General features: G+C 56.9%; 1 protein-coding gene across 1 annotated transcript; it reads right to left on the bottom strand.

Moving 5' to 3' along the window:
- Positions 1-3,900: 3,900 nt before the first annotated feature.
- On the bottom strand, positions 3,901-13,330 carry FBXO41 (F-box protein 41). The gene is made up of 12 exons (XM_060169381.1): positions 12,429-13,330; positions 10,678-10,903; positions 10,100-10,173; positions 9,474-9,832; positions 8,463-8,704; positions 8,115-8,230; positions 7,842-7,994; positions 7,581-7,676; positions 6,052-6,170; positions 5,734-5,892; positions 4,159-4,274; positions 3,901-4,027 (listed from the first exon to the last, which is right to left on the bottom strand). Exons 1-12 carry the CDS (start codon positions 13,328-13,330, stop codon positions 3,965-3,967), a joined length of 2,625 nt encoding a protein of 874 aa, XP_060025364.1. The 3' UTR covers positions 3,901-3,964.
- Positions 13,331-17,071: the final 3,741 nt, after the last annotated feature.

Below are 17,071 nucleotides of genomic sequence, written 5' to 3'. Positions count from 1 at the left end.
GCTGGAGGTACTGGCGCCACTTCGGAAACAAAACCAAAAAACGCTCTCCACCCCTCTGCCTGATGTGCTCGGGGTGAGGGAAGCTCCCTTCTCCCAGCTCAGGCCCACTGCAGCGTGGCTGTGCAGGGAAGGCAGGGTCTGGGGCCAGTTGTGGAGGTCCCCGCCAGCAGGGCTCACTAGAGCCAGGCCTACTGGCACTAGCCATGAGGCGAGTCTGCCCCTGCATGCAAGACCCCTGCCAGGGCAAAGCTGAGGCCTGGGGCCCTGCCAGCAGTGGCAGACAAGGCTCGGACTTGTGGCGGGGAAGCCTGCCTGATTGTCGGGGCAGTCTTGGGACTGGCCAGGGTCCCAAGGGGTTGGGGTCAGACTAGGAGCTGGTTGCCTCAGTTGGCCCTGGTATTCTGATCTTCACCCAATCCTAAACCTTATCCTCAGGCAAGGCTGTAGATGCACACACTTGTCCGGGAATAAATACACACACAATACACAGCAATATATACAGAAATGGGGCCTGGGACAAGGCTGGGTGAGAAAGCACAGCCACCAGGGGTAAAAAGAGAAGTGCCAGGCCCCTGGGGGAGGGAAGTTGCACTCATCAGGGGCTGATGGGCTGGGACAGATCCCATTGGTATGAGTTAACTCCTCTGGGCACTTGGGCCCTGCACCCAGTCACCATCTCTCCTGTTTTCACCCCAAGTCCACCAGGAACTGGGTCTTTGGCACCAATAGTCCCTCTGGAAAGATCTTCAACTTAGCGCCCAAGAGGGATTGGGGCATGGGCAGCTCCCCACCGGCAGCCCAGAGGACTAGAGACCAGGACCAGGGGGACAGGCGGGACCCAAAGGCAAAGGACAGTCAAACCTTGGAGCAGCAGGCCTTGGGAAGGAGGTGGTGCTTTTTTTTTTTTTTTCTTCCAGCAATTGCTGAGGGACTGGCTCAAACTCCACTCTCATGGGACTAGGAAAACATGAGCTGCCTTGGTCCTTAGGTGGTCTCCTGGCCAGTGAAAAGCCATGGTTCTGGGTAGCCCACTTTCTCTCCCTCAGGGATGCAGATACAGCATCTCCTTTGTTCTCTGCCAGTGCTGTGGGGAGGCAGCCTGAATAAAGCACGATATACTCAAGCCAAATACCCCAAGCCTCCCAGGCGCTGGGCTGGCAAGGAGAGGTGGTAAGGACACCAAGTGGCCATCACCCATGGGGCCTCTACACATGCTGGGACCCCTGGAGCAGGGCCTGTGTTGGTTTGCTCTCACAGATACTCCTCTTTTGCATCTCATCAAGGTGTGAGATGTGGAAGAGGGCTCTCCTGTGGGTGAGTGAGGGATAAGGTGCTCCTAGGGGGTGGCCAGGCCCTCCCCATCCCTGTTCGCCACCCTCAGCCCTAGCTGTGTGCTTGCCAGAGAAGTGACCAAGTGAACAAAAGCTCTCCACTCAGCAGCAGGGCTCATCCCCCTGAGGAGAGGCAAAAATAGCATCAAGCTGGTGGGGAGCCCGCAAACCCGCCAGTTCTCAGGGCACATATGAAGGCCAGGGCACGCCAAGTCTGTCAGCCCCAGGTGTGCAGCGGTACAGGCTGTGACCCATCGTTCCCACGGACCTGTGCAATATGCTCCCCACACAGCCCTCACACACTCAGCTAGAAAATACAGGGCAGGGGGCTTGGTGGGTTTCCTGGAAACAGCCACACTTGTTGAGAGGCAAACTCCCCACCAGCAGGAGAGGGGAGTCTCGTTCACGCTGCCGCCCCAGTGCCGGTGGTGCTCGGCGCTACTGCACAGAAGGAACCTACGACAACCGTCAGGCTTTTCAGCACCACCTTTCTCCCACTCAAGCCTGCTGCCTGTGCACCCTGACCTCTCCCAGAACTGATGCCAGGCATTCCAGCAGGCATCTTCCCAGGGAGAAATTGCCCAAAGCCTTGTATTCAGGGATGGAGGCTACCTAGGGCAGAAAAAGCCCCTCAGTAGGACAGGCTCAGGCCAAGCGGGGCATCCCTTTGTGCTTTGTCCGGGAGACATCCTGGGGTCACAGGGGGCAGGGGCTATGGAGGGAGGATGCAGTTGGCAAAGCAGAACAGACACACCCAGGGCAACCAGGCCGAGTGGACCTCCACCTCCGTTCCAGGCCCCAGAACAGAGGAAAGTTGTGCTTCTCCTTCGTGACTCCTGGGGACAGGGCTGGGGAGGTAAGAGCCAATGGAACTAGCTGCTCTGGGGTGGGGATGCCACACAGACAAGGCTTCGTGCAGGACTGGACAAGGAGCTGCCACCATGCCACCCTTCGTATTTGGCATCTTCAAAGGGCAGGGCCCGAACAAGCCACGGGAGGAAAATCATCAACAATGAAAACAGCCAGGACACAGCTGAGTGGGGAGCCAGGAGAGCCGGGTACACTTCTGATCCTGTGGGGTCCCAGCTCTGGACGCCTCGTTGCAGGGTAACCCAGAGCAGGGCTGATGTCCATGCCAGGTTGCGGCATAAAGTTGGGTTTCTGGAAAGGACTGAGAAACTAGAGGAGCCCAGCCCCAGCCAGGACCAGTGGCCTAATGATTAGGGCTGAGAGCCCACCCTGTAACAGGAGAGAAGGAAACTCTAAGATGGACCTAGATCAATGTTTGAAGAACTTTCCAAATGAAGGTTGGCAGGACCCACGGCCTTTGCGCCACTGTGGGAGTCCTGAGAGGCGGAACTGGGGAGACCTGAGTCTTTAGAGCCATAGTGCCAGGACCTAGCCCTCTGGGAACCGTGCAAGGGTCGGTGAAAGCCCCCATTTGCATTTTAAGTCAGTGGTTCTGGCTCAGGTCCCAGCACTGCCCCTGGCAGAAGACCCCCAACACAGCCCTCAGCCTGTGAGGCCAGTGGAGATTGAGGAGGGAGGCAAGTCCAGTGAGGCGGGGGCTCTCCCTCATTCTTGGCCCCATGGGTCTGGCTCCCTACCAAAGCCACATCTTTAAGCAAGCTAGCCAGACGAGGAAGCAAACTAAACCACCCTCCTTCTGGACTCCTCCAGGCCCTAGCACAGAGGGCAGCCTAGTGATTCCCTCTCACACAGCCTTGGGGACCCAAAGACCATCAGATTCCTGCCCAAGCACCCGGATTAGAAGTACATTCCTGGAGGACAGGAACTGCTGACACCGTTTCCCAGAGACTCGGGATTGGTGGAAGTTATAGAAACATGCACCTTTTAGCTCTGAATTTAGTTCTGGTGTGTCGTGGGTATGTGGTGGCTGGGAGGGATCTTGTCTTTTCTACAGCAATAAAAACTCGAAGTTTTCTCTACCTTGGTAGGGGTGGTCTCGATGTCCCGGGGAGAAGTTCTGGACGAACGTCTTGCCCTTCCACGCCCACCCCACTACCTCGCTGCACCCCTACCTCTCACTTTTGGCTGGCCGCATCCCCAGACCCCTAGGGTTATCCCTGGAAAATACGGACCCAGAGCCCCAGCGGGCTGCCTGGAGGGGGTGCCCCACAGAAGGCTGGGACACGGCAGGGGGAAGAGAAGAGCCCTCCTTGCCAAGTCCGAGCTGCCTTGTGGAGCAACCCTCTGGCCTGGAGCTTAACAGAGGCTCCCGACCAGGAGGCTGGGCCTCACAAAGGGGAGGCCTGCCCCAGCAGCCCGAGCGGCCGAGGCGCCACTGGTGGTTATTGCAGATCTTCAGGGCGACGACACCAAGTGCTGGTGGGACTCAGCTCTTCGCTGACTGGGCCCAGAAAGCTGCTTCAGCTGGGGTTGGGGTGGGAGTCGGGGGACAGCTGTCCAAGCCCCTGCCCTGGAGAGGCAGTGCTCAGGGTCAGGCCTCTTGCTCCACTGTCCCAGCAGGACAGGAGACTGACAACCCCTCCCCGGAAGCCAGGGATAACACTAGGCCTCCAAAGGTCTAGTACAAATCAGGGTCCCTCTGGAGGTCCAAAGAGGGTGCCCTGGTGTGGGGCTGGCAGGGGCCCTGCCGCCCCCAACCCGGGTTAGCAGCCGCCTTCCACCTTGATGTGCAGGATCTTAGAGAAGCCGGGCCTCCGCCGTAGGGCCTGCGGACCAAACCTGCGTTAGTTCCCCTCAGGGCAGACAGGTGGAGCCCTCCCTTCAAACACCCAGGTCACCAACCCCAACCTAGGGATGCCACTGGGGGTCTTGGGCAGCCTCAGAGACAGCTGCTCACCTGGAGTTTTGTCACCATGTCCTCAAACAGCTTCTGGGCCTCAGGGCTGCTGGGCTCTTTGAAATAATCGGCAATCCCAATCTGGACCACAATGGACTTGAGGTTCCGGCAGATGCCTGGGAAAAGGTAAGATGGGGGCCCATGCCTGATCTGTTTACTAATTAATAGAATCAGAACCCTCTGAGAGACAATCGTGTGCCAAGCACTGGGAGCAGATCCATGCTGCCCCGGACTCAACTGGGCAAGGGGAGAAGGTGGAGGGTGAGGTCAAAGAGCAGAGGATGTGGTGGACTCTGGGAGGATGAGTGGACAACAGCCAGTTGTGCAGGGGCTCTAGCAACTTCCCTGGCAGAGGAGACCGCTGTGCTCTGGTCTGGGCATGTGGAAATGAATTACAAGGACGGAGTGGCTGAGGTTAGGCTGACAGATCTCAGCGAGCACTGGAAGGGGGGAGGCAGGGAACAAATAAGCGGGGAGCAGAGGGCTTAAGGGACTGGATGTTGCCATGAAGTCAGGGGAGGAGAAGCAAGAAGGCCAGGAGGCTGAGAGGATTCTAAAGGTTATGATTTTGGAGGCCAAGCAGTTAGTTCTGGTGGTTAGTCCAGGGCGGGGCCCTGAGGCTGAATTGGGGGAAGAAGAGGATCCTGGAGATGATAAGAAGTTCGAGGAACCTTCAGTGCTCAGGACGTGAGGTCCTGCCAGGGGCCAAATGGTCCCGGATGATGGTCTACCCTTGGGCGTGTGCAGCCCCAGCTGGGTACCTATGTCCTTAATGAAGGTGGAGGAATGACTGGGAGGGGAGTAGGGGCTGGAGGGAAGCAGGGGCCAGCGGAGGTGTGTGTGTGAGTCCCCTGAGAACTGTTCTAGGGGGCTCACACATTATCTCATTAATCCTCCCACTCATTCGGTTTAGAAGTCAGCTTAAAAGATGGGGATACAGGGCTTCCCTGGTGGGGCAGTGGTTGAGAGGCCGCCTGCCGAAGCAGGGGACACGGGTTCGTGCCCTGGTCCAGGAGGATCCCACATGCTGCGGAGTGGCTGGGCCCGTGAGCCATGGCCGCAGAGCCTGCGCGTCCGGAGCCTGTGCTCCGCAACGAGAGAGGCCACAACAGTGAGAGGCCCGCGTACCGCAAAAAAAAAAAAAAAAAGATGCGGATACAGAACCCAAGAGAAGTACAGTAATTTGCCCAAAGTCACACAGCTAATAATCAGTAGAGCCAGAACTGAGACCTAGGTCAGCCAGTTCCAGAACCCATCTGTTCTGCCTTTGCCCTTGGCTGGAGGCTCGTGTGGGGGTAGATGGTAGATGGTGCTGAACAGCTCATGCCTCCAACGTGGACAGAGCACAGGGCAATACATATCACTGAACCATTTGGGTCAGATGCTGGCAGGCCTTAAATGCCACACTGGCCTCAGAAGGCACTGGTGGCAAAGCCAGGACTAGAACCCTGGTCAATCTGACCCCAGTGCTGGTGTTTGCTGACTAGGAGCGAGAGGGAGTCGGTTATGCTACTTGCTGACAAGACATGGTAAGAGGCAACACTGGGACTCCACCCCACGCTACCCATCACTCACTGTTGAAATGCAGCAGGGCCTTGGGGGTGACAGGGGTGGCCGTGAGCACCAACATCTCCAGTCCCTTCAGGCCTTCCCGGCAGACCTCAGCCGCCACCTCTTGGGTGATCTCCGACACGTGGTCCAGCTCCAGGACCTGCAGTCGCATGCAGTTTCTCGCTAGGAAGAGGGAAGAAGAGGCAAGGTCCTGCTGACAAACAACCCCAGGTCACCTCCTGCCACCACCCAGGCTGCAGCCCCGAGTCCCTCTGGGATTTCAGTGTTGCATCCACGCCTGCTTCCCATCACCCCCTACCCCAGTCCCAAGGAAAGACTCACCGAGTGATGCCAGGCCCTGCACCCCACAGCCAGCACCCCCGACCCCCAGGGCCCGGAGGTGGGGCCAACAGCGACCGATCATCTGTAGGCAGCGGTTACTGAAGCGCGTGGGCTGCTGGCTGGAGAACAGGGTGGAGGGAGGGCTGTCAGGGAAGCCCCTGGCTGCATGATACCCTGAGCCTGCTCCTCTGTCAGGACCCGCCCCTCAAAGGCGAGGCCCCACCAACCACCCAGCTGTTCAAGTCAGAAACCTGGGATCTTCCCTGACTCCTCCCCCTCACCTCCTGGTAAGACCTGCAGATTCCGATTCCTGAATAACTCTTCAACCCACAGTTCAGACCACCATCCATATTCATCTGAGTTTACAACTAGTCTCCCTGTCAGTTCACCCAGCGGCTGCTGACAGCCAGCCACTCACTCCCATATCCTTTCACTCAGTCATTCAACAGAAGCTTCGCAAGTGCCTGTCATGACCAAGAACAATTGAGCTGGGCCCTGGGGACACAGTGGTGACACAGAGACATGGTCCCTGCCTCCAAGAGGTGGGCAGTGGGGGGGATGACACAGAACATTCCTAGTCTGACGTCATCCCGTTTTTTAAGATCTAAAATCCCCCAGTGGCTTCCCAGTGCTTTCTAGACAAAATGCAAACATCTAAAACCCCTTAGGCAAGGCCTTCTGACCTTGGCCCAAACCTTCCTTTCCACACTCATTGCTCGCTGGGCCCTGCCCACCACTCACACCACACTTGCTCCTTCCCTGAACACTTCATCACTTAACAATCGCCCACCATCTGCCACGTGCTCAGTACCAGGGATACAGAAATGGACATTCACAGCCTCTGCCCTTAGAAACATGAGTCTGGTGTAGACTGAAATATAGAGAAATTATTGTAAAATGGACTACAGCAGGGGCCATTCCTCTCAGAGGAATGGAGACAGGGGAGCAGTGACAAATTCTACCAGGGTGTTAGTGACAGGACACTGGGGGAACCCGGAAGGAGGTGTCACGTGGAGAGAGGCTTGAAGGGCAGGCACAGGGAGTGAAAAAGCCTGGCATGTTTGAGGAATTCCAAGTAAAGCGATGAATGATCTCACACCCTGGATTCTCAGAAAACCAGCTCTTTTGTACATTATACGATGACCTCCCTGAACTGCCTTTCATGTGCCAAACAAACCTGGCTATTGCCGGCTAGTGTGGGAAATAGCCCACTGTGGGCTCTGTAGCCTTTATGCACACATCTCATTTGAGCCAGCTATAGTCCTAATAAGATCGACAGATCTAATACCACCTTCATTTTACAGTTGAGAAACTAAGGCACGACTGGGTAGCCCAAAGTCACACTGCTAGCCGGCCAGGACATGATCCCATGTCTGATTCTGAAGCCCTGCTCCTGTCGCCTAAAGACACAGACTGATGAATGTGAATCTGTCACCCCAAACTGCATATGGAATGGGCCCAGATCTGCTCAGCCCTCAGCCCCATACCCAGCCCCAACCCTGCCCTTCCCCGCCCATGCCTGGGCTCACCAGGGGTGAAGTGGCGCCACCTGGAGGGAGACAATCTCTCTGCAGCCTGCGCCCAGGGCCCAAATGACCTCATGGCCCACCGGGTCCGTGGCGCTTCTGTTGAAAAGATAAAGCTGGGGCCACCAACTCTGAGGGCCTCTGCTCCTTTCCCTTGGGCCACAGAGCTCTTGGGTCCCTTTGCCCAAGAGCCCTGGGGGAAGGGTATGCAGAGTCCAGGGATCCCTGGGGCCCGAGGCCTTGCTTCTTGCAGTGCGGACCCACCTGTAGGTGACAGCCTGCAGGGCGCGGCAGTAGCAGCTGGCCAGCCAGAGCGAACGGTCGGTGAGGACGTTGGGACAGTGGGAGATGCGCAGGATCAGCAGATTCCCCCCAGCTGCCTTCAGCAGAGATTCTAGCCCTGCTTCCAGACAGCCCCTGGGGATAGCCAAGAGGTCAGGGCACTGTGTGTGGCCAGCTCCTCCTCTGGGAAGCATCCCAACATCACTCTGGGTCTGCAGCCCAGAAGCAGCCCCCACCCACCCACCGTGGCCTCACCGGGTACTCCGGGCATACTCCTCTTTGCTCTCCTTCTTGCCCCGCTGCCGGGGCTTCAGGTTCTGCAGTGTCAGCGAGTGCGCCTGGGTGCACCACTGAGCCAGCATTGCCAAGAACTGCAGGGAGAGAGGGGTTACCTGGGGATGAGGGGATCTGAGTTTGGTTGGCTGGAGGTGGACCAGCCCCAGGATAGGAGGCCTCACAAGAGCATTTCGGGGAGTCAGGTTGGAGCCAGGGTGCTGAAAAGGTTGCAAGGACCAGACCTTGCGGGGCCAGACTCTGCCAGGAAAAAGGTGGGTTCACAGCAAGGGTGATTGGGAGGGCAGGGCGGCAGGCAGGGACAGGCACCTTGGAACAGACGCGGGCATTCTCAAGCAGCACCCGTGTCCAGACGGCAGGGTGGCGGGCCACGAAGCGCCAGTCCCGGCAGACCTCGGCGGCATGTAGCAGTGTGCGTGTGTCCAGGTAGGTGAAGATGCAGAACAGGGCGGCTCGCATCTTGAGGATCTCCGGGCTGATGACCTCATTGGAGCGTGAGGGGCTGCCCCTCTCAGCTCGCCGACCCCGCCCACTGCCTCCCTCAGGGCGGGCTGCACAATATCACGGGGTCAAAGGTCAGTGTGGGGTATGGGTGGGGAGCTGGGGTAGGGTAGGAGCTGCAGGAGGAATGGGCATGACAGAACCATCCCAGGGGACCAGCAACTTGGGAGGAGGGACAAAGGGCCTCTGCTTCCCCCTCCTCTGCATCACCCTCATTCCTAATTTTGCAAATTAGAAAAAGGTGGCCCTTCCTCAAGGGAACTTTCTTTTTAAGGTCGTATATCATCACATAGTCCAAAGTCATCCCCCAGATGAGGTGACTGAGTCAAGGTTGGAGAAGGAAGGGGCTTGGACAGAAACCCTGCATCTGTGAACAGAATGCCGGCGAGAGGTTGCCCAGAGCAGTCACCAAGGCACAGCCATGCACCCTGACCTGAACTCTCCAGCCTCTTGACCCTGACCCACTCACATATGCACATGGCTTTGTGTGGATACAGGAGAGGGTTCGCCCTGCTGTCCCCAGGCTTCAGTTTGAACACTCAACTCCTCTCCTGTGAATGTCATGTGAAGGGACCCCCTTAGCTGTGGCATCCTTGTGCAATACCCAACCTGAGTGCCCCTGTGCTACAGCACCGCCCTGTCCCAGCAGCTCCTGCTCCAAACTTGCTGGGCCCTGTGCGGGAGGGAGTTTCTCATTCTCATTGTGGGAAGTCTGGGGCAAGGCGAAAGGCGGTGCAGAAGCCCAGGAGATTTACTGCCTCAGCCCCGTGTCCCGAGAGCGCCCAGCACCAGCCTCTCAGTCCCCCTCCTGAGACTCACCAGAGAGCCGGCAGCTGCTCAACGGCCCAGCCATAGCAGGCCCAGGGCGGGGGGCATCCGAGGGGCCCTCAGCCTCTGACTCGGTGGTTCGGGAGCCCACATCCGAGACGTCACCTTCCTCCCCCTCCGTGCTGTGTTGGCGAGGTCTGCGCTGCCAGTTCTGGATGGCCTGGCGCCGCAGGCCTGAGCTGCGAGGGGGCTGGGCCCGTTCCAAGCCGCCGTTGGCAGCCTGGACCCGTGTGCCCAAGCCCCCGGGGCCACTGTCCTCAGGGGCCCCCTCTTCTGGCCGGGGCAGCTCCAGACTGTCACTGTCATAGCAGCCTGAGCTCTGGGATGCAGCTGGGATGCGACTGCAGGCCCTGGGGTAGGGTGGACCAGGTGGTGAGGAGCAAGGGGTCCTAGGCCTGCCTGAACTCCCCATGCCACCCCACCACTGGCCAAGGGCAACCCACCCACCTTACTTTCCAAGAGTCCCCTCTGAGTGTGGAAAGCCAGACAGAGGTGACCCGAGGAGGACGGGGGGAGAAGGGGAAGCCACGGCCCAGATGGGCCAGCCAGCCAGCGAGCCAGTGGATCTTTCCAGGGGGAGGGTGGGCTGTGTGGGGCGGGCCAGGCCCGCGGCTTACCCTGTGCTGGGAGAGGAGCCATGCCGTGACACTGCATACGTGCTAGGCATGGCCAGGCCCGCGTGGTGTTCTCGCTGTGGGCCCCCAGAGTGGGAGGGAAGGGCAGGGGGCAGAGGAGGCCAGAGGATGAGAAGGAACAGGAGAAACAGGGTACAAGATGGAGAGAAGGGGGGGTGGAGAAGAGAGAAGGAGAACAGTTGGGAAAGATGGACAAGTAGACAGATAGACAGCCCAGAGAGGCAGGCTCCCCAGCCCCCTCCCCACACCCACCAAGCACCCCAGACCCCGGCTTGTGGCTCCTGGGCTCTCATTTGCAGGGATGGGCAGAGGCAAACCCCTGCCTGAGGACTGGGGTTGCTGGATGGTATCTCACTACAGCCTCAGGGCTGGCACGTCTGCTGTCAGAGGGTCTCCCCTATTCCTGGACCCCAACTTCAGGCCTGGAATCTGCTTATGGGGAAGAGCCAAAGAAGGAAGCACGGAGCATCATGGGGCGGGGGGTTGTCAGGCCATGTGTGAGGCATGGCTGTAGGGGGTCAGGTGTGCAGGTGGAGGAGGGAAGGCAGGTGGGCACTCACCGTCCTGCCTGGACCCCGGGTACTGGGCCCAGCACCACTTCCCCCACCTCCGCGGCCCAGGCTGGCACTGGGAGTACTGCCACAGCTGCTGCTGATGACCTGCAGCTGCCGCTCAGCGCGGTCGGCCCGCTCGAGGAGCTCCTCGATGAACTGCTGCAGCCGCAGCTTGGCGCTGGCCTCCCGCGCCGCTGTCTCCTTCAGGAACTGGTCAATCTGCACCACCTCCCTGGGCCCGGAGCAGTCTCTTTACCCCAGTGCCTTGGCCTGGCTGCCCACCCACCCTCCGGAGGAGACCCTGAGCGGTAGGGAGAGACAGGGGCACAGCTGGCCGCAGGGTCCGCTCGCGGTCACGTGGGTACACACAGAACACACCCAGGAACACTGCCCCACACAACACCACGGCACACACAAAAATGCAAGCGCATGTTCCGAGTCATACACGCACACCCCACCAACCCAGGCCCAAACACACAACCAGACACCGCTGCTCCCCACAGAAAGACTCACAGGCGTGCTCAGTCACACACAGTCACCTCCCCTCTCCAGAAACGCTCACGGGCACATGCTTACAGTCCACATAGCCCAGCAGACAGCCCCCCACGCTCATGTACATGTACTCGTATCCCATTCATTCACAGGCACACAGTCTGAGGCACAGTCCTACCAACACATTCAAACACACACACTTTCAGAAACGTTCTCAGATTCAGAAAAGCACACTTATAGTTGCACCAACCTCCAGGAGTTGCACGGACACACAGTACACTTAACAGTCATGTGAGTATTTACTCTCGAGTGCATTAACAGTTGTTCATGCATCCATTCACCATTTACAGGCACCTTCTAGGTGCCAGGCACCATTCTAGGTGTTGGGGTGTCCCATCAGTAAACAAAGCAGAGAAAAATTCCTGCCCCCCATGGAGCTTATATCACAATGGGGACAAATAAATAACATCTGTGTTCTTCATAATTCTACACTGAAAGACCAGAGGAATGAGGAGAAGCCAGCAAAGAAGACTGAAAAGAAGCCAATAGAAAGACAGACGGTAATTCCAAAGAGAGTGTCTTAGAAGCCAAGTTAAAGAGGCGTTTCGAGGATCAGCTGTGTCAAATGCTGCCAATGGGGCAAGTAAGATGATGACTTGGCTTCCGTAACATGAAGGTCATTTACGACATGGAGGATAGTGATGGAGGTGGACAACTGATCAGAGTGGGTTCAAGAGAGAAAATGGGGAAAGAAATTGAAGATGAGGAGTAGAAACAATATTTTCAAGGAGTTTTTCTGTAAGGAGGAGAGAAGGGGTGGTAGCTTAAGGGGGAGATAGGGTTAGGCAGAGTGGAGAAAGGACCGTATGTCTGTATGTTTTCAGTAATGATACAGTAGATAGGGAAAACCTGACGGGGGCAAAGGGAGAAGGGAGAATTGAGCCATGTCTTTGAGTAGGCAAAAGGGAAAACGATCTGGTGTCACAATCAGGAACTGGCCTTGGTAGGAGGTCAGATAAGGAAGAGAAACCGTCTTTACACACGCGGTCACACTGCCATGGACTCAGAGTCCTAAACACACACCTTCATGACACTCTTGGCCACACGCGCACCACCATTACATGCTAGTGGCCACAGATCCCATATAATTTGGGCACATACATAGCCACACTCACGGTGGTGGCGGCGGCACAGTGACACGCGTGGTCACCTACTCAGGAACATTCGCGGACACACCCACCCACAAGGCCCTTCGGGCCACTCACTGCTGCTTGCGGCTCAGCTCCTGTTCCTTGTGCACCAGGTCCTGCTTGAGCGAGGCCAGCAGCTCCACACTCACGTCCACCTGGCGCGAGAGCTCGGAAGCGCGCTCCTCCAGCTCCTCCTTCTCGCGCCCCAGCCGCGCGCTCTCCTGCCGCGCAGTCTCCAGCTCCGCCGCCTTGCGCTCCAGCTCGGCCTGAAGCCGGCCCACCTGGCCCGCGATTTTCTGCTCCACCTCCTCGCTCAGCCGCTCCAGCCGTCGGTCCACCTCCAGCTTCTCCAGCGCGCGGATCTTAAGGCGAGCCAGGCCCTCTTCGTAAGCCACATCGGCAGGCGAGGGAGACGCGGGCGAGGCAGAGGCGGGCCCGGGGCCAGGCCCGGGCGGCGGCGTCGAGCACGCCGAGGAGGCCACGGACTTGCGGGCGAATAGCTCCCCTAGAGGGATCTCGATCTCGCGGAGCGCGTAGCGCGCGGCGGCGGCGGCGGGCACGAGGCCCGGCTCAGCCAGCTCCTCGCAGGGCAGGCTGGCGGGCACCAGGTCGCCAGGGAAGTGGGCGAGGGGTGCGTGGTGGTGATGGTGGTGCAGCAGGTGTGGCGTCGCGGGGGACGGCCCGGCCGCCTGCTCCTTGCCCTGGAAGGACGTGCTCTCGAAGACCTCGCGCCGGGCGCCTGGCACGGCCAGCAGGGCGGCAGGCTCAGGCGCCAGAGGGAAGCCGGAGGCGGCGGCAGCGGCGGCGGCCGCCGCGGCCGCCGCGGCGCCGTCGCAAATGCTGTTGGTCTTGGAGAGGATGTAGAGCGTCTCGTACGTGTGGCTGTACTCCAGGTGCGCGCGCAGCGACGACAGGCTCCGGAAGCGCTTGTGCTCCCCGCAGCGGGGGCAGCGGTAGGGCAGGTCCAGCGAGGCCATGGTCCCGCCGTACCCGCGACTCCCGGGCTCCACCGCGGCCGCCCTGAGGGTCAGCCGGGCGCGCTCATGGGGGGCTGCGGGCGAGCCCCCCTGAGGGGTCAGGCAGACTCAGGGCGCTGGCGGCCAGGGGCAAGGAGGCTAGAAGAGAGGGAGCAAGCCTTAGGAGGTTGGTATCCCTCCCCACCTCCAACCCGTATCCTCCACCCATGACAAAATTGACTTCCCCAGAAAACACGTGCCCAGAAGAGAGAGGCGAGGGGAGACCAATGGCCAGACCTCCCAGAAGGGACTGGCCTGCTCCAGTACCTGTGTGAGGGCTGTGCATGTATGAGAGTGAGAAAGAATGAGAATTCTCTAAGAAAGAAAGAAAAAAAAAGCATTAGTTTTATTTATAATAGTTACAACCTGGACATAACCGAAGTGCCCATCACCAGTAGAATGGATAAATTGTGTTATATTCATAATGGGATGTTACCCAGCAATAAGAAAAGGAACTACTGGTACATGCAACAACATGGGTGAATCCATTTAATATTATGCTGCATGAAAGAAGCCAGACTAGGTTGCATACTGCTGGATTCCACACATATGGAGTTCAAGAACAGACTAAATTGATGATGACAGAAGTCAGAAGAGAGTTTACCCCTGTGGCCTATACAGACTGGGCAGGGGCAGGAGGGAACTTTATGTAATGCTGAAAATGCTCTCTATCTTGATATAAGTGGTGGTTATACAGGTGTATATGTAAGGTTATACAGTTTACACATATGTACACTTACGATTAGTGTACTAGCTTATTACATCTCAAAAAACATGCTTATTTCGTGTCTTGCAAACCACACTCATTAGGCCAGCTGGACTACTGGTACCATGTTGCAGTGACCAAGATGTCACCTCACCTGATGATACCTATGTATGTCACTGTTCCCGTTCCTGCTTCTGTCCCACTCCCTCCCATCCCTGCTCTGCCCTTTGCCTCAAGGGCCATGATACTTGTCTTCTCCAGGTTCCTTCTGGCACAAGTCACCACCCTTCCTGGCATCCCACTCCTGGTCACCCTGAATGCCTGCTGCCCATCCCCCCTCATCTCTGGCTTCCGGTCACCCTTCCCCTGCCTTGTGGGATCCCTACCCTATTCTTCACTGCCCTCCTCTTCCTAACTGCCTGCTACCAGGCTTCAACCACCTCCGCTATCACTGTGCTCTTCAAGTCACAGACCACCTGCTAATCAGACAATGTAGTTGTCAAGGGTCTTCACCTACTTCGTCCCTTGGATAATACTACTGACCACTCCATGTTCATAGGCTGCCATGAAGCTGCCCCGTTTGGGTTCTCTGACCTTTTCTTCTTGCTGTCTTCCTAATCTTCCTATCTCCTGATGGGAGGTCTGCCTTCAAGCCCCCTTTGCCTCTCTCTGGTTCACTCCCACAGTCTGGTTTACTCACATCTTTAAGCCTTGACTCTCAGCCCTACCTCTCCATCCTGACCTACTCTTGAGTTCCGTTTGCCTTCTGGCTTTCCACATGGATGTATGGGTGGATGCCTGTTCCCTTTGCCAGCCCAGCACCCAGTCATCCCCCTGGCAACAGCACCCTGCTTTGACCTTGGAGAACCATCCTTCCTTCCCCACTTTCTCAGTCCATGTGGTCTGGGTGGGGGTTGATGGTTCACCCTTGCTCCAGGGGTAAGAATGTGATACAGGCCTGGCCAATCAGAGTCCTGAGATGGGCACAGATCACCCAACTTGAGTCAATGAGTCATTTCTCCGGGACTTCTCTGGCATTACTGGGGAAAGCATCCTCTTTGGGCTCAGGTTTCAAAGCTGATGGGGAGGGCCAGAGCTGTGAGGGCCATCTTTGCCTCCTTTGGGAATGAAGCCTGGGAATGAAGCCAACACAGACAGGTAGAAGTGAGATGGAGAGAGATTCCTCACACTGTTTGAGATCCTGGTCTTTTCAATTGTGTGAGCCAATCAATTCCTTTTGCTTTAGCCAGTTGGAGTTGGGTCTGTGTTATCTGCACCAGAAAAAATTGCAAACTCAGAAATTAGAATCAGAAGTCAAATTTTTTGGGAAAAAATTTTAGAAGGAATTAGCTGAAGAGGGACCGTAATGCTTCCCCTGCTCAGAAGTCGGTGAAGCCTGCTACACAGCAGCAAAGCAGCTGATGAAACTCTCCCACGGCCTCTAGAGCTCAGATGTTCCTACCAAGGCTGGAACTTTAGGGGACTTGTAGAAAAATGTCCAACAAGAAAGAGACACACTCTGGCTAAAAGGGGCCCATCTGAAAGCAAAGAGGAAGAAAATGCTCCTTTGCCCAGAGAGGCCCTTTCTGCCTGAGGCCAGTAATTCAATATGGCTGAGAGTCAGATAATTAAGAGCCAGTTCTCTGCTTCTAGCTAAAGTCAGCTCAAGCAAAGACAGGCAGGCTGGAAACGCAGAGGGAGACAAACCTGGGGCCTGAAAGGTTCTTCACTCCTCAGGCCTTCTTGAACCCCTCCTGCTGTGCCCTCCCAGCTCAACAGAGGCAACCGTTGCTTCCAATACAAGTAGCCTTCCAGTGGGATGCAGCTTGAGGGAGAAGAGGCAAACGAAACTCTGCCTCTCATCACAGACTAGGAGTTTGCATTGCCCTGCGGCAGAGGCCTAGCTAGAGCCACAGAATCATGGGCTCCTGGGACAGGCAGAGCATCAAGCCCTGTTGCTAAGAGACAACTCCTCCTCCTCCCCCAACAGCATCACCAGGGACTTGATTCAAGAATTATAACTTTCGGGCTTCCCTGGTGGCGCAGTGGTTGAGAGTCCGCCTGCCGATGCAGGGGACACGGGTTCATGCCCCGGTCCAGGAAGATTCCACATGCCGCGGAGCGACTAGGCCCGTGAGCCATGGCCGCTGAGCCTGCGCGTCCAGAGCCTGTGCTCCGCAACAGAAGAGGCCACAACAGTGAGAGGCCTGCGTACCGCAAAAAAATAAAAAATAAAAATAAATAAAAATAAAGAATTATAACTTTCAATAGGTCTCTAGTTTGGTTAATAGCTCTGGGGATGGCTGAATACGAACTGACTGAGAGCTTTCTAATCATTAAAGGGATCGTATTGCCAGGAAAAACCCACAAACCTGGAAAACAAAGGCCAGGGATTACTCAGCCCCTAAAGTTTCCCACCCCCAAACCTGCATGGGAGGTGACCCCTCAAAGCCCCTTTTGCACATGGCCACAGAGCATGAAGGATAAGGGATGCTCTCCGAGACAGCAGAACCAGAGCAGCCGATAGGTGGGCCAGGGAACCTCATTCACGCCGACTGGTCAAGCATGTGGACTGGGCTATGGACTTATGACCCCTGAGTGTTCTCCCTCACCTCCCCTCTTCAACTGGGAGGGTTTTGTTCTTTCAGTTATCCAATTTTTCTTCCATCATTGTAGTTTGGCCATAAATTGAAAGACCATGAGGGGCTAGCTCAGTACCACGACAGATAAGATCTTGAATTGGGGCTGGGCATGGTGAGAACTTGGAACGTCTCCTTCCGGAGGTGGGACAAGTGTGTTTTAAGTTTTGTGAGGGACAATTGCATTATGAGAAACAGAGAAAGTTTTAAAATTATACGAGAAGGGGGATCTGTCTAGATCTTGGACGGTAGTGGACATTTATTGGTTTTGCTGTTCAACTCCAGTCCCCCTTTGTAGGTAGACACCCCAGTTTTCCCTTGGAGAACCGTTTCCCCCCCACTCTGAGTCGATGTTGT

The sequence above is a fragment of the Lagenorhynchus albirostris genome, chromosome 13 (assembly GCF_949774975.1).
Source record: "Lagenorhynchus albirostris chromosome 13, mLagAlb1.1, whole genome shotgun sequence".
NCBI classification, from domain to species: Eukaryota; Metazoa; Chordata; class Mammalia; order Artiodactyla; family Delphinidae; genus Lagenorhynchus; species Lagenorhynchus albirostris.
Note: the sequence above shows the minus strand (reverse complement) of the source record. Positions and strands in the feature narration are given on the sequence as shown.